The sequence below is a fragment of the Rosa chinensis genome, chromosome 1, assembly GCF_002994745.2.
Source record: "Rosa chinensis cultivar Old Blush chromosome 1, RchiOBHm-V2, whole genome shotgun sequence".
NCBI classification, from domain to species: Eukaryota; Viridiplantae; Streptophyta; class Magnoliopsida; order Rosales; family Rosaceae; genus Rosa; species Rosa chinensis.
Genome location: NC_037088.1, coordinates 2617957 through 2638581, shown reverse-complemented (window position 1 = coordinate 2638581; position 20625 = coordinate 2617957). Strand labels below are relative to the sequence as shown.

Here is a 20625-nt window from a genome sequence, read left to right as displayed (position 1 = left end):
TATAGTTGCTATAAATTCAATTTGTGCTCAGCATCCTATGCATCTGCAACGTACACGAAGTTAAAGGCCAGAAAATAATGGATATCTATGTTTACTTTAACCCGATCTCTCGCCTCATTCTTCACTTCTTGCTCTTGTTATTTTTGGCATCTTCGTGCCTAAACAATAGCAGTGTCGTGGTGGAATCATGCATGGAGGAAGAGAGGCGAGCACTTCTCAGCTTTAAACAAGATCTCAGTGATCCTTCTGGTAAGCTTTCTTCTTGGGCTGGTCACGAATGCTGCCAATGGACAGGGATTTCATGCAACAACCGCACTGGTCATGTTGCAACGGTTGACCTCCGTAATACATATCCATACACCACAAATGATGAACAGTGGAACACCACGGAGTATCTTCAATCTTGTTTGGGGGGTAAGTTAATTAATCCTTCTTTGCTTGGCTTGATACATTTGAGTTACTTAGACTTAAGCTCGAATGATTTTCAAAGGACTCACATTCCCAAGTTTATTGGGGAGCTTACAAGTCTGAGATATCTCAATTTTTCAAGTATCTGGTATTTGAGTTCAGTTGCGGGAGAGATTCCTTCTTCTCTTGGTAACCTCTCAAACTTGAACTATCTTGACCTCAGATCTAGTTATTATTCTCTTTCTTCCAAAAACTTGAATTGGCTTTCTCATCTCTCTTCCCTAAAATACCTCAATCTTGGAGGTGTGAACCTTAGCAGCACAGGAGTTAGTTGGCTACATGAGGTTAACATGCTTCCTTCACTCTTAGAGTTGCATTTCTCTAGTTGCGAAATTGGTGGAAACCAGCTTCCACTCTCCATGCCTACAATTAACTTCACATCACTTTTGGTCCTTGACATGTCATTGAATAGTATTAATTTTTCATATCCTAAATGGATGTTTAATCTTACTAGCCTTACAAAAGTTGATCTGAGTGAGAATTCTTTCAGTGGCCCCTTTCTTGATGAATTTGTAAGACTCAAATCTCTAGAACACCTTGACTTACGGAGTGTAGGACTCAAAGGTCAATTTCCCAAATTTAGTGGAAATTTGTGCAGGCTCAAGTCATTAAGTCTTGCAGGGAATCAAATTGATGGGGGGATTGAAGAGTTTTTGAGTGGTTTCTCAAATTGTTCATTTAATAGAATGGAGTCACTAGATTTGTATGGCTGTGGGCTGGTAGGCAAATTGCCTAGTTCGTTGGGAATGCTGAGAAGCCTACAGCATCTCTATCTCAGCTCCAACTCTTTTTGGGGATCCGTTCCAGAATTTATTATCAGAAATTTATCATCACCCCTGAAGACACTTGATCTCAGGGATAATATTTTCAACGGTTCCATTCCTCAAAATTTGGGAAAACTTTCTGAGCTAGTTACCCTTGATCTATCTTATAATTCGTGGGAAGGCAATTTAACCGAAGCCCATTTCATAAATCTCACAAAATTAGAGTATTTTGCAGTTAGCACAGCCCAACTTGTGCCCATCATTTTCAATTTGATTGATTATGAATGGATTCCTCCTTTCAAGCTCCACCACATTGAAATGCACAACTGCTGAGTAGGCCCCGGCTTCCCTGTATGGCTTCAATCTCAAACTGAGCTCTTGTCGGTCTCACTTAAGAATACTGGACTCTCGGGTGCAATACCAGAGGAATGGGTCTTTAAGATATCTTCCCAGATCCGATGGTTGGATTTATCTTCCAATCAAATAAGCGGAAAGCTTCCGTTCCGATTCAACTCTTTTCCGAATCTGGAGTCCATAGTTCTGAGCCATAATCAATTTGATGGCACTATTCCATCATCTATTTGTAGCATTCAATCTCTATATGAACTTGCTCTGAATAACAATCAGTTATCCGGAGAATTCCCTAAAGAATGGAGTTTGTGGAGCAGCATACTCACTGTGGATGTCTCAAACAACAATATGTCTGGTAATATTCCAAGCTCAATGGGCATTCCAAGTTCTCTTTATATGCTAAAGACAGACAACAATCATTTTAGCGGAGAAATTCCTTCTGCCTTGCAAAATTGCTCTGGTTTGCAGAGACTTTATCTTGGAGGCAACAAATTTACTGGAAGCATACCTTCTTGGATAGGATCAAAAGTGGACACATTCGCAGTGCTGCAATTGCAATCAAACTCTTTAAGTGGACAAATTCCTCGTCATTTGTGCACTCTTCCTTCCCTTCAGATCCTAGACCTTAGTCACAATAGATTTTCAGGGACTATTCCCAACTGTTTGAATAAATTGACTTCTTTAATCTCTAGTAGTTATGGGGGCTGGGACTACTCTGATGATTTTGAGGTAATAACTGTGACCGTAAAAGGAAGAGCAAGTGAATACTTAGAGAACAATGCGAGGCTTCTAACCATTATTGATTTTTCGCATAATGATTTAGAAGGTGAAATTCCTGAAGAAATCAGCAGTCTCGTTCAATTAGCTACATTAAACTTGTCCATTAATCAATTAAGTGGAAATATCCCCTCAAAAATTGGAAACTTGCACTTGCTTGAAACACTTGACCTCTCCCAGAACCAGCTTTCAGGACAGATTCCACAAAGTCTCGCTTCTCTGACCTTCTTATCTCACTTGAACTTGTCTTGCAACAAGTTGACCGGAAGAATTCCTTCGGGCAACCAACTTCAGACGCTCGATGATTCATCTATTTATAAGGGCAATCCTTCACTCTGTGGATTTCCTCTTTCAAACTGCACAGAAGATGGAGGCAACATGCATGAGACTCATGAAGCTGATGATGAAAAGCTTGGTTTATATACCAGCGCGGTGCTTGGCTTTATCATAGGCTTTTGGAGTGTTTATGGCACATTGATATTGAAGAAGTCATGGAGGTATGCTTATTTTCAATTTTTTGACCACATCAAAGAGAAAGTAGCACTAGCAATTGCATTGAAAGTAGCTCGTTTGAAAGCAAGGCAGTGATCGGAAACAAAACAAAAAGAAAGCAGTAGTTATATAATATGCTTTCTGATTTCTATGTATTCTATCTATGCAATAATGTACGATGTACATTTCCTTATGAACCTTGTTGTTTGATTAGATGTTGTTGTTGTTATTTTGGTAATAGCAGCAATGTTATTTTGGTCAGTCTGAGTGTCCGTATTATCAAGTTTGGCTTTTGTTTTTGGTAGAAAGTTGTGAAATTTCCTTGAAGAGGTAAGGTTCTAATGTCCCCCTCTTGGTTTGTAAATTTTTCTGTTTCATATGAATAAAATGGGGGGATTGGGGGGAGCGGGGGTCGCACTAGTAAATAAAGAACAGAAAATGTCACAGTACTAGTAAAATGAGAAACATTATGTTTTTTATTTTTTCAAAAAAAAAAAATTGACTCGTATGGCTAGCCAAAATGGGGACTGCAAATCAGTAATGCAGGGGCTTCACATTGCAGAGTAAATATGATCCCTTAATTTTAGGTTTGTACTTGACAAAAGAATTGTCACATACAAGACCCATCATGATTATGTACAATTGTCACATACTAGATTATTGAGATTTCTCCTATATATATAGTAATGTCGAAAAAAATGTTCCAATCTAGAGCTGAGTCTCTAGGAATGCCAGGATTGCCAAACCAGATGCCCAAACATCATCATCCAATACATGTTCTTCAGGGAAGTGACTTATGCCTCCTCGACAACGGACAAAAAGCATACCCACCTGTTCATATTTTTGGAGACCAGAATTATACACCACAGGAAATAACACAAACAGTAACATATGGTTCATGATTCATCTTGCAAATTAAAGATAACAAACCTTAGTTAAATGAGACAGAGCCATTGCATCATGTCCTGCTCCACACATTAATACAGGTACTTCATCCTGAACAGAACCTGTCATTCTATTGAGCCCAAGATAAGCTGCTGACTTCAGCTTCGAAGTCAGCTCAGAATTGCAAATGACTGCATTTGCATCATGCTGAAAAGGTTCAAAGTATGTAAGCTTACTGTCTTACTTATTAAGCTACCTGCACATGATTGACTAGGACATGAAAAGTTCCACACCTTACGGTCAATTGTGCACGAAACTGAACGCCTATCACATATTTGATACAATCGGTTAGATAATTCACATACAACAGCTTCACGTCCCATGTCATCAATTGCACGTAAATCTACTGTGAATGTTACCTGAAATCAAGAAGATCATTTTCATTACCCGATTTAGCATTTAATATCAAATTTAGCAATGTCAAGAGATAAACTTCTTGCCTGTCCTGGAATAACATTACTTGCACTTGGCCAAGTCGATATCTCACCAACGGTACAAACGAGTAAGTTGAAAGTGATTCTAATGAGTAACTTTTGCATTGACCATCAAAAGACAGAAAATCTTGAGGATGCTTACATAGGCTTTCTAACAATACAATGGCTTCCGCAGCAGTAGCCATAGGGTCATGACGCATGGACATTGGAACTGTTCCAGCATGCCCCTGGGAACCTCTCATTGTAACCTACAATGTTTATGTATATTGGACGGCTCAGCCGAAATAAAAGTATAATATAATGCCATTGTAGTTTACTACTTTATACATCAACATCTGTATGATGAAATACAATCTATAATAGGAGCTTTTGTATTCAACTTCTTGGTTCTCTCATGAAATTATACAGAAAATTTCCCTTATGAGACGTGTAGTTTCTCATAAAGATGTTGTTCCACTTTTTCCAGGACCTAAAAATCAATATTAGTCCCTTTTTGAATCCTCATGAGTTCCACACATATATGTGTAGTTGCATAGTACAATTCTCAACTACGGAAAATTTTCTTGTTTGTATGATTAAATGAAACATAATTTAGACATGCACCTATGAAAAGCTGAAACACTTTTGATACCTTTAGTCTTGTCTGTCCAGCTATGCCTTTAACAACTCCTAGAGGAAAACCAACCCATTCCAGTACAGGCCCTTGTTCAATGTGAATCTACAACATGAAACAATCAGCAGAGTTTGTAGTCAGAGCACTAGAAGAACCTATAACATGCATCCATTTTATTGCTATTTCCACAGAGAATATTCTAATACAGGTTATCAACATAACCAGCGTAGGGCATTATACCTCAACATAACCCCAAACTGACTTTGGGTCATATCTGAGCTGCTGCAAGTGCTCCTCTGAAACTTCAATGGAGGTTTTCTTAAGAGCATCTTGAATTGTCACACCACTGAACAAGGACGATAATCATAAATTAATTGAAAAAGAATAGTGTTACAAATAGATATAAATTAGGATTTATTCAAGGAAACCTTTTATCAGTTATTTGCAGTGCTGAAACTGGTAAAATTCCAGCTATAGCAGCACTTCCTATGAATGTAGACTGAAAACAGAGCATGCAATTGCATCTGATTAACAAAGAAGCAAACTGGGCACTGCAAGCATAAATCGCAACATGTACCCTTTTTTTTTTTTTTCCTTTTACTCAATATCGAAACATGGAAAAACATGCAGTGATCAATGCATTCAAACAATGAAAGTACGGAGTTTAACGAAATCACCAAATGAATTTCCTTTAAGAGAATCATAACCCAAATAGCTTAAAAACAATTTTTCCAGGTGGTTTTTGCAGTATCATGGGCCTCAGCAGCTTGCTCCAATTGATCTCCCCCTTGACTAACTTTCACGTTTGCTGTCAAAGACTTTACACTATCAATTTCTTAACACTTTAACAGATTCGAATGGGAAAAGAAGATGAATAATTGAACCCGAGATATGCTGATTGCTGATTTCTCAGCAACCACTACTCAGACTAACGCACAGACCTCAATACATACCCGATTGAGCTGATTTTCGGATATGTTATAGACACGATGATGAAGAACAACTTTGATGAAGAACGTTTTTTGATCTAAGGCTCAGATCTAGGTGTATTCGAGCATGCAAATTGGCTGACGAACATGGTAAGAGAATACTGAAAAACGAGGCTTAAATAATCGATCATCTCCCAAATCAGGTGAAAAGATCGGTGGGCTGGGTTAGTATCATTTGGATAATATTTCTAAACGTGAGAAAATCATTACTCAAGAAAAACCCAAATGTAAAGAAAAATAAATACTTTAAATTAAAAACTAAAATGGCAAATCGTAACAAATTTTGCAAATAAAACTTGGCACAAACTTAAGTTCCTCAAATATAAGACTTATTGACGGAAAACAGAATTTTGGGGTATTACAAGGAGTGAAGGAGAGCAGTTCAATTTCTCCTTATAGCAACGAAGTAATCTAGTGTATCAATTTTGTTTTGGCTCATGGAATGGACTAACCTTTTGGAGGAAGGCAGAAAGAAAGTAACAAAATCAAATACCATGGCTTAATAGTTTTGAAGTCGTCATCCATAGAAAAACTGAACACAATGCATACCTCAAGGCAAGTTGTTCACAACACACAGCTACAAGTTTCTTGGACTTGAACACAACACTGGCATATTATTTATAGATTCAGGAATTTGGTGAGAGACTAAGAGTTTCAATGACAAAACGGTGCCAAAACAATGGAAATGCGAGTGGGAGATTGGAGCAGCATTCACCCCTTTTCTCTGCAACAAGAAGCTGATTGGTGCAGTGCTCTATTCTTGATTGCGGCCAAAAGAAAATAAGGGGTTGTCTGAGTATCTGTAGCATCTTCCAATCGTAACATTATTACTCTTTAATTAACACTGAAAGCTACTATTTTTTGCAGTTAATGAAAATCATTGAACTAATTTTGAGGGACCTTATTTAGCAGACAAGTACTATCCCAACTTCCCATTTACTACAATATATACTATAAGAAAATATTATTTGATACGGGTGAAACTGAAACCACTATCCATAAAATGATACAAGATTGTAAATGACCTAATACAGGAAAACCCAGAAATGACAATAGGATGAACTTTTGAAACGTGAATGTAAGAATCAAGAAAAGGAAGTATGTTTGAATTGAAAGAGAAAGAGGTTGTCATACCTTATTGTTTCAGATGTTACCTTTCTTGCAAGCTTCTTTTGTTTCAACTTTGTGTTTCTCTTCTGCTCTTGCAGAATCACATTGAGGTCAATGTGGGTTATTGAATTGATTTGGGCCGGGCCTCTTCATTTGTGGGTCATATAAAGTCTCACCAGTTATTGACAACTCTCCAACATACTCTGTATCAATCAAACCAAAATAACCTTGTCATCTCATCTCTCTCAATTTTTGGTTCTTCAACAATGGCTGCCGCCTTCATCTCTCGCAGATTCAGCTCAAAGCTCGTAAGACCCTCTCACTCTTCTTCATCGTTCTCCACCATATCCTCCACCTACTTCATCACCCAAAAGCTCCTAAACCCTTCACTCACTCGTCCAATTGCACTTTTTCACAAACACCCTCAAACCCTTTCATATCTACTTCAAACCCCAACTCCATTTTCAAAGACTACAAAGGAACAGCACCAAATCTAAAACCCTTTGATGAAAAATCCACTAAAGGCTTGGCCTTTGATCCATCTTTGTCTTCTTCGATTCTTGATCCAAAACCCAACAATTTCAATCTGGTTTTACCCAATTGAACACTCCCAGATTTAAATGGCCGTCGGGTAATAGACCCAGATTTCTTTCAACCTCCGGTTCATCAGAACCTGAGAAACCCCAAAACCCAAGTCAGTACCCAAGTCAAAACCCAAATTTCAAGCACCAAGAAATCGAAGGACCGACTGTGGAGCGAGACCTCTCTGATTTGGGCAATGAGACCCGAACAGTCCTTGAAGTGATGGCCAAGAACATGTATAGTCTGAGCAGGACTGTGGCTGTTCTGGGTTTGGTTCAGCTCGGCCTTGGAGCTTACATTTCATACATGACTCGGTCTTCTTCAATACCCGAAGTATCAATTCAGAGCTTTTTGGCATTCGGGTTTCCCTTCTCTTTGGCGTTCATGTTGAGGCAGTCTCTGAAGCCAATCTACTTCTTTAAGAAGATGGAGGAGCAAGGTAGGCTGCAGATTCTGACTCTTGCTCTTCAGGTTGCGAAGAATTTAAATGTTTTCTTCATTCGGGTTCGTGGGGTGTCTGTCTTGTGTATTGCTGGTTTGTCTGCTGGAGTTTTGTTCCAGCTTGCTTACAAGTTGACTTGATTTTTGTATGAGATTGTTTTCATCACTTGTGATAGGATTGTTATGAATCTATAAATCATATGGAGATTGACATTGCATATTGTCTAGATGCTTTTGGCTACTTGGCATTTCAATTTTAATGTTTCTTCTTTACTTTGCTAGCAAATTTGGGACTCCGATGCCTTTGGAACTGGCAAAGCTATGGTGATTACTTTACTAGGAAAAGCCTCACATATTTGGACCGACTTATTAAATTCTTGTAAGAACTGTTTAGGCAGTGTACCGCAAAACGTAGTCCAAAAGGAATGCACAAAACACAATTGAGAAGTGGATTGAATATATTTGAGAACATTGCAGAGCATATTTGAGATCAAGTTGTGTCCTTCACAAAAGAAGGCAATACATGAGCAAGAACAAAACGAAATGCAAGTAACTACCGATTATAACCCAAGAACTCAAGCGTACGTCCGTCTTTATATAATAAATGATGGAATGTTTTGATTCTCCAGTTAAAAGCATCACTTTGGATAAGTCCAGAAAAGTAAAATAAAAAAGACAGTAAAAAAACATATGGTGTTTCTTACTTTAGTAATGAAAATCATATAACATTATGTTTATCATCCATATATACATCGGTCTCTCCAACCCCTGGTTTTGTGAAACCGCAGAAGACTATCCAATATATCTTAGTTGCAATCATTGATCCACTATTTCCTTCAGCACTACCAAGCCAAGATAACAATAAGAAATTCAAGAGTTCATAAAAACAAATTGTATTTGATGAACTAGCAGCTTATGACCGATAACAGTTGGACCAGCATTTTTGGTACTTTCCCAAAAATTCCATCATAGCTCTATAAGCATGTGAAGGTAGAATCCATGTCAAACGCTAGTATGCAGGCTGCTTTCTAAAGACAACATTGCCCACTTCTCAAGTAAATAGCTTTCAAGTTGTACACAGAAATTCCTGCACAATCAAGGAGATGCCAGCATTTTCTGAATTGACATCTTGAAGAGCAACTCAATATATTCCACGGCAGTTTCGCCATCAGAAGGCTCCATTAGAAAGACAATTTCTCTTACATACATGCTGCTTTACTCCTTCAAGGGTCTACAATGAAAAGCTAAATACATCAAAACATTTTCAAACTAACTTCAACAATATCAAGTCTTATGCTGTTGAAACACTGTACTCTGGATCTAAGCAGATGATGCAGGAGAAAGTTCTAATTTTGTAGCAAAAATGCAAACAGCAATGAGAGATAGGAAAGAACTTATCCTCACTTGCCCTACATATCTTCTGTTTTTTGTCTTTTGGGAGTCTGAATCCTGATCGACTGCTGAGTCTCCTGAATCCTGACCCTTTATAACCCACAATCAGGTAGAAAAAAAATCAAATATTGACCTCCAAGCTGTTGTCGTTGTAAAATACTGCCCTAGTTTGCAGAATTCATGAAGGTAAAAAGGTTTTACTGCATTCATCAAAAATAAATTAGTATAAAGTTTTACTAATGTAAATGCATTTGCCCTGATGGAACAGCTGTCACAATTCACAACATACAAAGAAGTTCAGCAAATGTACCTGATTAATATTGATTTCTGCAGCTACAATGGCAATGAAGTGCACCAAGCTCTGAAAACATGTCTGAAAATGGAGAAGATATAGTATCTATCAGGTAATATATAATAGCAAGGAACTTTCTTGTGTCGAATAATCTTGATTTCTCTACAATTGGAATTACCTGCTGGAAGGGAATTTTACAATTTCAGATTCCAACTGTTTTCTCTTGTATCAGTTGTAATCACGGAGCTTGAATTCTCTTGTCTCCCAACCACATGTAAGGGATGTGGGCTATGGAGCGCCAATACTGACCTTTACCTGGTTTACATCTCACTTCTAGCAGTGGACAGTGACGGATACTAAGTTGTGTCAATGAAAGAAGCCTGCCTTCATCTGGAATGGACAGTAGCTTGGGGCAACTCCAGATATAGAGTCTTTTAAGAGATGTGAAGGACTGAAACCCTTTGCTGGGTAGATACTTGAGATTCGGAAAGTCTTCGATGATGAGCTTAATGAGAGATTTGGGAAGCACCATCTCTTTCTTGGGTGGAAAGGAAACTAGTTCTGGATCTTCACCACTGATCCACAATTCTCTAAGAGATGTGAGTCTGTGCAAACCGCATTCGAAGAGTTGTTTACAACTCTTGAGATTCAGAACTTTAAGAGACTGAAGGTAGGAGGCAACCCTTCTTCTAGGAAGGAAGTAAAACCTTCACAATAGGGGATCCTTAATATCTCAAGAGAGTTGAGGTTGTGCATGCCTTTGGGTAAGGCCTCCAATTTCTCACAACTGGTGATCTCAAATTGTCTCAAGTTGGAAGGACTTCTTGGGAACCCTCCTGTCGGGAAGGAAACAAGACTTCTACAACCGTAAATACTCAACTTCTGAAGATAGACCTTCTGGTAAATATTGGAGATTTGAGCAATACCAGATGTGAATGTACTCGAGAGAAATGTTATCATGTAATGCATCAGCTATTGACTCCAGTTGTCTGCAAGTATGTATCTGAAAGTGTTTAAGCGCCCTGGGTAGCTTGACTCTGGATGATAGAGATATCAAAGATGGACAGTTCCATATGCTCAAATACTCGAGACAGGACTCCTCATCCTGAATCAAACAAGGAGAAGAAGATGAAGAGCCCCCTATCGCCTCCTCATCCTCCACCAATGATTTCAAATTTTGGCATCTATTTATCTCTATTCTCCTTAGACTTGGCGGTATCTGATATCTTGCAAAATAAGTAAGAGAATCGCAACCTCGAATCTTTATATCTTTAAGAGAAGGTGGCAAACTAGCCAATGGAAAAGAAACTAGGCTTGGCCACTTATCAATGTGAAGCTCTTGTAGTAAGCTGAGGTGATGCAATTGAACAAGATGTGAGTTACCTTCAATACTCAAATGACGAAGTGACATAAGGTTTTGCAGAAATCCATCCTCATTCGGCAATGAACATGTCAGCTCCTCACAGCTAGTTATCTTCAAATCAAATAACTGAAAGTCAACCACACTTCTGTATACAACCCCTTTGCAATAGAGGATGCATAATACTGAAAGTTCTTTATAGTTGGCAATTGAAACTACCAGTTGGTCACATTCACGAACCACAAGCTCTACCACACCCTCCAGTTTGGGGCATGCATAAATGGAAAGCTTTTTCAGGCAAGGAAGATCTATAGTTCCCTGATGTCGTTCAAGAGGAAAATCTATTTTGTAATGTATGAAACATAGATATTTCATTATTATCGTTATGTATAAGGTACCTGCAAGCAATAAATAAATCGAGTGTAGGATGCCAACATTTTACCCTTATTGTTCTCTTTTCTCTCTGTTTCAGAAAGAGTGAGCTCATTTCTATATGATCCCCTCAATTCTTTTCCTAAATTACTAAGATGTTCCTTTCTAGTCATCTAGAGCTGAATCTCCATGAATGCTAGGATTTCCAAACCGCTGCCTCGACTCTGTTCAAATTTTTGGAGACCCTGAATTATACAAAAAAGACGAACAATAAGATGGATTTCAATATTCAACTTGCAAAGTAAGGATAACAAATCTTAAAGATGAACCGAGCGTGACTTGTTGAATCAAATTAGTCGTGCGTTCGACTCTTGGAAGCCGCGGTTTGGTTTTAGTTTAAATTGGAAGTTTCTAAATGAAAATATTTCTTTCACACAAACGTACCACCATAAAAGATTGAAAAAGGTTAATAATAAGTATTCACTAGTGTGAGATTTTGTGTTCTCTTTTTCTTTTTCTTTTTCTTTTGAAAGAAAAAAAGAAAGATGAAATTTTATCTTTGTCTTGGACATTATCTAGAATGTCTTGGTGAAGCTTTTAACACCAAATCTAAAACTTCTATTTATAGTAGTGGAGATATATGCAGATTTTCAGTGTACATGAACAATGGTAACTCTATTTGATTTATTTCAAATCCAGTAAAAAATGAAATTAAATCTCCTTGAGCTCTATGCTTTGAAGTGTAAGATTATTACTTGGGGCCTTGTTTCAGGTATGTGGCTGGCTTTTTGTAATATTTACTTCAATGATCAATGAAAAAGTATTCATGTTTCTGTTTTTTTTTTAAAGGTGTGTATATATATATATAGCAAGGATTTGAAGAGGACGTCCGTGAAGAAGGAAAAATGTGGACAAACACGTGTCAGCCAGTCAATCAAGTTCATTTCCATGTGGGTTCCACCCACATCTCCTCCTCTGTCTCTAACTCTAATGTAGTTTTCTAAGACTGAATCTTGCTCCTAATCTCGATCCTTTTCTGTCTCTCCAATCTCCAAATCCAGAAACAGAAACATATTGAATGGAGAGTGTAAATCTTGAAATGGGCAGGGCCTCAGTAATATACACCACCATAGCACTTTTTAGTGTTGTTGCTCATCTCCCATTCCCCAAAGAAACCCGCCAGCGCCACAATCTCCGCTCTAACTCCACTCTTTCCTTCCCTCCACCATTCTCACAATCCCATCCCCTTTGACCCTCTCATCCTCTCTAATCATCATCGTTGCCAGCGAAAACACCATATGCCCAATAAAATCTTATGGGTATCTTTTCAAAAATTGTGTTGTTGCATACTCCAATCCTCAATGTTGTCCCAGCCAAAATTTACACCATACAACATTCAATTAACAAAAACTGTAATCAAAGCTAGAATATTAACCTACTTATAATCCCATTAGCCATTATAACAAAGTGGTCAGGTACCCAGGTTAATTTTTCGACCTGTTTAGACAAGGTGATAGAATCAATGCGTGCCAGTGTTGGGTGTAGGTGAGGTGGCGGCGATGTGGCTTCAGTGCGCTTGAGAAGAGTCGGATGTGCCATTGATCACGATTGGTGGCTTCTGAGAATCAAAATGGCGTGATTTGTTTTTCCTCTTTTAAATGGTCAGAGTGATGAAAAAGATATACCAGATTCTCAAATGGTCTGAGACTTCTAGGTTTCCTTGATTGTGAATTTGTGATTCAATTCAAAAGAAACGAAATCTTGAGAAAAGTTTTACATCAATATTAATAGACAATTGTTCAATTTCTGTGGATGGAAGAAGTCTGATGTCTAATGGCTGAGTTTCTTCGAAGATGATTAATTAGTGGGTGGGAGGACCGCATATCAGTTTTGCAAGTAAACCAACGAATGATTGACATGTTGTTCCGTCCGCATTTTTCCCTCTACAAGGACGTCCTTCTGAAGTATTCAACCCCTGTACGTAAAGTATTCAACATGGCCTAGTAGACTTTGCTTCCAAATAGAAGAACTCTAAAAAGAGGACCCTGGATAGACAAAGACGGAGTGATTCCTCGGTATATATACATGCCAATCTTATTAAGGTAATAAGTTCACACTTGGACTCAACTGTAAACATGTAAAATGGGTTGATTCCACAATGATTTTAGTGTTATGGCTGTAAGAGTATCTTTAGCAATGCTAGCTATTTGCGAGCTAAATTTTAGCCAAAATAGATCAAATGACTTCTTAGCTAGCCATTTTAGAAATACGCATGCATCAGTGCTCTCTATTTTAGCTATTTTTGAATTTTAAATGAAGATTAAATAGTTTAAATGTATTAATAAATTACATAAAATAACTCAAACTGAATGTTTTAAATTATAGAGAGTCTCATGTTGGTCTCTATATTAAGGAGGGAGATAGTTAGAAGTTATGTTGGAAAGCCACTTAGGCGTCTGGTGTAGTTACTAAAATATATAGAAAACTAAACATGTTCTCTAAAATAGCTACAGAGTCAAAGAATAGAGTCAGCTAGAGATGCTCTAAAAGACGAGCTTGAATTAACAATGAGAAGATAATTATGAAAGTCTAAAATGATAAGTAGTGAAAAAAAAAATGGTACAAATTTACTATGTAAGTACAAAAGTTTGTACGTTTTATGTGTTGGCATTCCCATACAAAAGCAAGTGAAATACCTTATCCCATTTCATCCTTAGAAGCTGGAAAAAGAAGCCTACAAAGTTCATCAAAATTGGTATCGGAGAATTTCAGGTAATTGCATCTCATATTCTCATGCATATATAAGCACGGGATTGCAACATGTCCCGAGTCAGTCCTAGTCAACCCTACGTTTTTGGGAGCCTGATTTTAGAAAGTATCTTTTGGTTTTTAGATGTTATATTATGAAGATTTTTTTTTTTACTGTAAAAATCGTGCTATTGAAGTCCTAATCGTTTTAGGATTTGGGTATTTTAATTGGATATCTTTTTATTGAAAGACCTTTCCTATTAGGAGTCCAATTAGGGTAAATCTTGACAATTGAGGATTTGTTTTCTCCTCAATATGTTCAGAAGAAAAGAGCGTTCATGTTTGGGGACTTAGATGCAAGAATTCATGTTCTGCTTGTTTGCTTAGAAAAATCCGCATAGGTACTTTGAAACACTTGTTCCATGTAAAAGTGTCTCATTCATTATTCATATACATGCATTGATTCTCTCGAGATCAATAGAGAAGATTGGTGTTGTAAGAGGAGCGATATTTGCAGATCGTTCAAGTGAAAAAGAAGGTCAAGATTCAAAACAAGCACCTCTTTAGTGAGTCTAGAGATTATAGCCACGTAGAGAACATATCCTTCACTGCATATCCTTCACTATTATTGGAATATGTGTTTGTAAAGAACATATCCTTCACTATTATTGGATTGACTTTATTTGGGTTCTTAAGAGTAAGAGGCCTGCAGTGTTTTTAATCTCAAAGTTAAGCTTTTCACTGCATAGCCAAAATTGTGCTTTCTGTGTGAATTTTTGATTTTTGCCCAGTAAGGATTGCAACATGTCTATCAATCCCCGATTTTCAGAAAACACGTTCTGTTCTTGTATTTTCATACTATATGCTATTTGTCCACGCACTGTTCATCGGCTTAAAGCATCTCCAACAATAGAATTTATTTTTTAGTTAAATTTAGCTAAACTTGTGAAATATAGCTATTGATTTAACAATGTTGCTCTATTAATGATAGTTATTTGTAAGTGATATATTATGTTTAATCGAATCGTAAACTGACATGTGGACAAAAGAGGAGAGAGAAATATAACTTTTGCTTTAGTTATGTAGGATTCTCTAGTTAAATATAGGCATATAGCTAGCCAATTTAGCTAAAGTTAAATATAGCTAATCTGTTGGAGTTGAATTTTGTTTCAAAAATAATTAAATATAGCTAAAAATTAAATTTAGCAATTCTGTTAGAGATGCTCTTAGTAACAGTGCCTGCTAGAGCCGAGCCGGTTATGGATGAAAAGTCAGTTTTTCCCCTGCCTTCTGTTTCTTGCTTCGACACCTGGGGTGTTGTTCAGTGCGTGTTGTTTTTGCCTCGACACCTGGAGTCCTGCTCAGTCCTATCGTTTCTTCGCTACTTTTTTTTTTTTTTTGAGAATGGAAAAATTTTATTCAATCTGACCAAAACTACATAACATGGGAATGACCGGTGGTGGACAAGAACTCCCCACTCTCCTCCCTATAAAAAGAACCAGTTACGGGTCCGTCATTACCAATGACATCCATGAGCCAAGAAGGCCCAACCCCTAACCAACTACTTCGCCCATTACCCCGGGCTACAACTCCAGCAATAGCATGATCTGCCATATTTGCCGCTCTGGGAACATACTGAATATTGTGGATATCCAATGCCCCTAGTATCTCTCTGATTCACTCCACCATAGTACCCTCACTTGCAAGGCATTCATCACTTCCATTTACCATTCTCACGGCTTCCAGGCAATCTGTTTCAACCACGAGTCCAGTCCAGCCTCGTTCCATAGCCTATTCAACACCCCTCATCACAAAGAACAACTCAGCTGCACATGGCTTTAATCTTCCAGCGACCCTCTCTCCCATAGCTGCTACCATATTCCCATCTCTATCGCGGCATACACTGCCGATCCCAACCTGTCCTCCATTTGCAGCCACCGATGCGTCACAATTTAACTTTAGACATCCATATGGGGGTGGAGCCCAACGTACATCATTCCCAGCCATGACGCAATCGTCCACCTGACCCTCAAAGTTGTGACCCCGAACATGCTTTATACTTTCCCATATGGAAAGACCCGGCCATTTCATATATCACAATAGTGGGTTTGACTTGCTCACCATGTTGAACAGCATTTCGTTCTTTCCAATTAAGCCAAAGAAGTACAATTAAGAAACATACCTCATCCACTGTTAACTTCCTTCTAGCATCTTCTAGAAATTCCACAAAACTTCCCCATGCACCATGACCCAACTTAGAGAAAAAACTCACCTTTTCCAACACCGCAACACTTGAAGGACACCAATATGTTGCGTGTAAAGGCGTTTCATTTGCTTGTTGGCATCTAGTACATAGAGGAGTATTCACAATACGCCTCGTACACAAAGCACTCATACATGGTATAGTTCCGGTTGAGCACCTCCAAATAAAATGCAGCATCTTCGGAGGGAGTTTGAGCTTCCAGAGATGCATGGCGCCAATAATCAGAAGCCACTGGTGCCGGGTTTTGATACCCATTACGTTCTCGTACATCCTTAAGGGCCAACCAGTACCCACTCTTCACTGAATACTTACCATGCCGATTTTGATTCCAGATAAGCTGAGCTCGGTCTCCCAATCTCACAAGTGGAATACTTAGAATTGCATCAACTTCATAAGCCGTACCAATCTGCTCCAGTTTTGAAATATCGCACACTCCTATATCCGAGATCAGTTCTGAAACCTTCATAGACATATCCAAACCACTTTTGTAACTTACACTAAAGCCGTCCAAATCAGGAACCCACGGATCAAGGAAAACCCTAATGTCTTCACCACTACCTACTCTCCATCTCAATCCTTGCTTCAGTAACTCACCACCCCAAACAATGGCACGCCATATAGAAGAAGGATTCTTACCCACCTCAGCCTCAAGAAAGCTGGTTTTTGGAAAATAACAGGCTTTGAGCATTCTGCCAACTAGAGAATCCCTACTACGCAATAACCTCCATCCTTGCTTTGCCACAAGGGCTTTGTTAAACTGTTGGAACTCCCTGAACCCCAGACCCCCCTCATTCTTATTCAAACACATACGATCCCAACTTCGCCAATGCATTCCTTTACCACCCGGCTTACTCCACCAAAATCGGGCCAAGTGTTTATTAATTTCCTCACAAGTACCAATTGGTAGCTGAAAAACACTCATAGTATACGTAGGAATCGCCTTAGCAACAGCCTTAATGAGTATTTCCTTACCACCCTTTGACAGGATCTTACCTTCCCAACCTGTACTCGTTTCCAAACTCTATCTGGCAGGCCACGGAACGTACGTTTCTTATCTCTACCGGTAATCGTAGGCAGACCCAAATATTTTTCATGGCAAGGGACAACCTTCATGTCAAGCACGCCACTACATTCCTCCTTCACCTAAGTCGACGTCCTCGAACTAAAGGAAATAGCAGATTTGTCTGTGTTAATCTTTTGCCCCGAGGCTAATTCATACCTCCCACAGATCTCCTTCAACCTAATACAATCCTCCTTTGAAGCATCACAGAACAATAAACTATCATCTGCAAAGAACAAATGCGAAATGGAAGGAGCCCCTCTAGCAATAGCAACCCCATGAAGATGATTGTCAACCTCCGCTTTACGTATCAAGGAAGAGAAACCCTCTGCCACAATAATAAATAGGTACGGGGAGATTGGATCACCTTGCCTAAGTCCACGCCTAGGTGTCACTTTACCAAAAGGTCTACCCTTGAGAAGAATAGAATAGGTAACAGTCTCAATACACTCCATAATCAGACCCACAAACCTACTGGGAAACCCCAATACCTCCATCATCTTCTTAATGAAATTCCATTCCACTCTATCATAGGCCTTGGCCATATCCAACTTCACCGCTACCTTTTGTCGACTCTTTTTACCACGTCTCTTCAAATTATGAATCACCTCAAAAGCTGTGATCACATTGTCATGAATAGACCTATTGGGTATAAACGCACTCTGGTATTCCGAGATGACATCCGGAAGCACCAACTTCAAACGGTTTGCCAAAGTCTTCGACACCATCTTATACATCACATTACATAGACTGATCGGTCTAAACTCCGCCACCGTTTTTGGACCTGCAACTTTCGGAATCAGAGCAATCAAAGTGTGGTTAAGCTCCTTAATAGAGCCCTGCCCATTAAGAAATTCCAAACATCTCGTAACCACATCCGAACCCACCACATTCCAGTACTTTTGATAGAAAATAGGAGGCATTCCATCCGGACCCGGTGCCTTCGTAGCTCCCATTCCTTTTAACGCCCTTTCAATCTCAGCTCTTGTAAATTGCTTAGATAGAGCACTCACATGAGCTTGAGACACTCTTGTACTTACAGATTGGAACATGTCATCTGTGAATTGCCCACCACTAGAAGAGAACAACTGCCTAAAATAACATACAAACTCATTGCCAATATCCGTTGTACTAGTTCTCCATCTATTATCCTCCCCCAAGATACCCACAATCTTATTAGTACATCCTCTATGCCTTGCATAATTATGGAAAAATTTGGTATTACGATCCCCATGTTGTAACCAATTAACTCGAGATCTTTGGCACCACATAATCTCCTCTCTCTCCAAAACTTTGTCTAAGTTGAGCTCCACCTCCCTTCTTTGCTGCATAGTTTCGGGAGAGGGAAATTGCCTTTCCAAATTTTTCTTAGTTCATTCACCTGTCGCCACACACTCCCAAATTTTTCTTTTTCCCATAATTTTAAACGTTCAGCCACCCTTCTAATTTTAACTACAACTCCTCCAATACTTCCTTCAGACCATGTTTGTTGTATCAAGTGCCCACACTCCTCTTCTTTAATCCACATTTCCTCAAACATAAACCTTCTACCACGTTGTTGATTACCATCTTCAGTACTCGTTGGGGGTTCACACTCAATGAGGACAGGAAAGTGATCAGAAGCCATTGTGACAAGATGATGAGCCAAAAAGCCCCAACACTGCTGAATTAGCTCAAAATTACCAAAGCCTCTGTCAATTCTTTCCTTCACATTAGCATCACCTTCACGTTTATTATCCCAAGTAAATTCATAACCCGTAAAAGCAAATTCATACAAACCACAATCCTCCAATGCATGTCGAAACTCATCTAACTGTCTCTGCGATCTAATAGCCGGACCGGTCTTCTCACTAATACACAAAATCTCATTAAAATCCCCACAGCACAACCAAGGCCCATCTCTTTCCCCCGCCAACCTTCGCAACAGATCCCAAGAAAGATGTCTCTGACTCGCAGTCGATTCACCGTAAAAACCAGTCACTCTACAAATATAGCCATCCTCCCAAGTAACCATAGTATCAATATAATAAAAACTCGACGAAATAAAAGAGACGGAAATATTACTCCTCCAAAGCAAACATAAACCACCCAAATAACCACCATTAGTCTCATCCCTAGGTACTGAAAGGACTCCATCCATACCCAAACGCCTTTTCAACCTCCCCATTTGACAAGACGTCATTTTAGTTTCAATCAGGAAAACTAAATCAGGCTTATGAACATGAATGAAGTCTTTCAGATCTCTGAACGTCCGGGATCCCCTCATCCCTCGGACGTTCCAACTTAAGATCCTCATTGCTCGTGGTGGGGCAGCGCCGCTGCTCCCACCACTTCAGGAATACTCGACAAGAGCATCACCTTCTTATTCTGTCGCACATCACCTGTCAAACAATTCTCCTCTAGTTTCCTTTTCCCCCCTTCAGCCTCAGATGCAGATATGGTAGTAGCATTCTCCAACTGTAACTTCCTTCTAGCCGTCACTGACACCATTTTCCGCCCTTTCAAGTTCTTCTTGCCCACTGGGGATTTCCTCTTTGCTCCCAGAGAGAACTCTAATGAGGTCATCCTACTCTTGCCAGCTCTATTAAAATTAGATAACACAATAGGGCCACTCTCACCAAACCTCGTACTGGAGCCAAAAGCTTGTCTAAAAGCGGACCCAAGCCGACTAACTGCATCACAATCCACCAAATTCATTGTTGGTTGAATAGTCATCTGCATGGTATGGGGCTTACCAACGTCCTCCAGCATATCAGATCCTTTCCTCACCGCAGCCTCCGCCATTGGATCTTCATTGATCATTACCTTACCAATAGTTAACTGACGTTGCTGGGCTGAAAATTTTTCTGCAATCAGCACACCTTTTGACTTGGGCTGTAAAGGCTGTGACTTCACCGGAGAAGAAGCCGTATCTTGATCAAGACCCTCAAGCTGCAGCGGCTTCGACAGATGTGAAGATCCTCCACTAACCGACCGCTTACTCAATGCTGTCGACCAACCTGACCTAGAGCCACTTCCATCACCACTGACATCCCCATCACTAAACGCGGCCCCCATACTGCTCCGCCCTACCCTAAGGCCTATTCTTCTCCCATGCACATCCTTATCTGCCCTCAAACTTAATTGAAAAGGGCGTTCCAACTCAGGCTTATTCTTTATACCCAACTTCTCA

At 39.2% G+C, this 20625-nt stretch overlaps 3 protein-coding genes and 2 long non-coding RNA genes across 5 annotated transcripts; 2 read left to right on the top strand and 3 right to left on the bottom strand.

Moving 5' to 3' along the window:
* The first annotated feature begins 191 nt into the window (after positions 1-191).
* On the top strand, positions 192-2948 carry LOC112198366 (receptor-like protein EIX2). Its single transcript, XM_024339478.2, has 2 exons — positions 192-1413; positions 1570-2948. Exons 1-2 carry the CDS (start codon positions 192-194, stop codon positions 2946-2948), a joined length of 2601 nt encoding a protein of 866 aa, XP_024195246.2.
* Positions 2949-3422: 474 nt separating this feature from the next.
* Positions 3423-5373, bottom strand: LOC112198359 (allantoate deiminase 2-like). Its single transcript, XM_040512666.1, has 7 exons — positions 5273-5373; positions 5085-5190; positions 4863-4949; positions 4258-4479; positions 4031-4156; positions 3783-3944; positions 3423-3683 (listed from the first exon to the last, which is right to left on the bottom strand). Exons 1-7 carry the CDS (start codon positions 5356-5358, stop codon positions 3561-3563), a joined length of 912 nt encoding a protein of 303 aa, XP_040368600.1. The 5' UTR covers positions 5359-5373; the 3' UTR covers positions 3423-3560.
* Positions 5374-5592: 219 nt separating this feature from the next.
* LOC121050987 lies at positions 5593-5935 on the bottom strand. The gene is made up of 2 exons (XR_005804653.1): positions 5786-5935; positions 5593-5652 (listed from the first exon to the last, which is right to left on the bottom strand). It is a non-coding gene; the product is annotated as an uncharacterized LOC121050987 (long non-coding RNA).
* A 1578-nt stretch (positions 5936-7513) lies between these two features.
* LOC121052738 lies at positions 7514-8193 on the top strand (the record flags this gene model as incomplete). Its single annotated transcript, XM_040518474.1, has 1 exon — positions 7514-8193. A coding segment is annotated over one exon (594 nt), but the record flags the coding sequence as incomplete, so codon positions are not given.
* An 832-nt stretch (positions 8194-9025) lies between these two features.
* Positions 9026-9691, bottom strand: LOC121050989. Its single transcript, XR_005804655.1, has 3 exons — positions 9669-9691; positions 9371-9448; positions 9026-9197 (listed from the first exon to the last, which is right to left on the bottom strand). It is a non-coding gene; the product is annotated as an uncharacterized LOC121050989 (long non-coding RNA).
* Between the last annotated feature and the right edge of the window lie 10934 nt (positions 9692-20625).

Bases quoted from the DNA above. Each gene is read 5' to 3' on its own strand.
- LOC112198359 (XM_040512666.1), bottom strand. From the start codon at position 5,358: ATGCTCTGTTTTCAGTCTACATTCATAGGAAGTGCTGCTATAGCTGGA. The intron at 5,191-5,272 runs GTTTCCTTGAAT...GTCCTTGTTCAG, and splicing joins CTGCAAATAACTGATAAAAG to TGGTGTGACAATTCAAGATG. The intron at 4,950-5,084 runs GTATAATGCCCT...TTCATGTTGTAG, and splicing joins CAGTTTGGGGTTATGTTGAG to ATTCACATTGAACAAGGGCC.
- LOC112198366 (XM_024339478.2), top strand. From the start codon at position 192: ATGGAGGAAGAGAGGCGAGCACTTCTCAGCTTTAAACAAGATCTCAGT. The intron at 1,414-1,569 runs GCAATTTAACCG...ACTGCTGAGTAG, and splicing joins ATCTTATAATTCGTGGGAAG to GCCCCGGCTTCCCTGTATGG.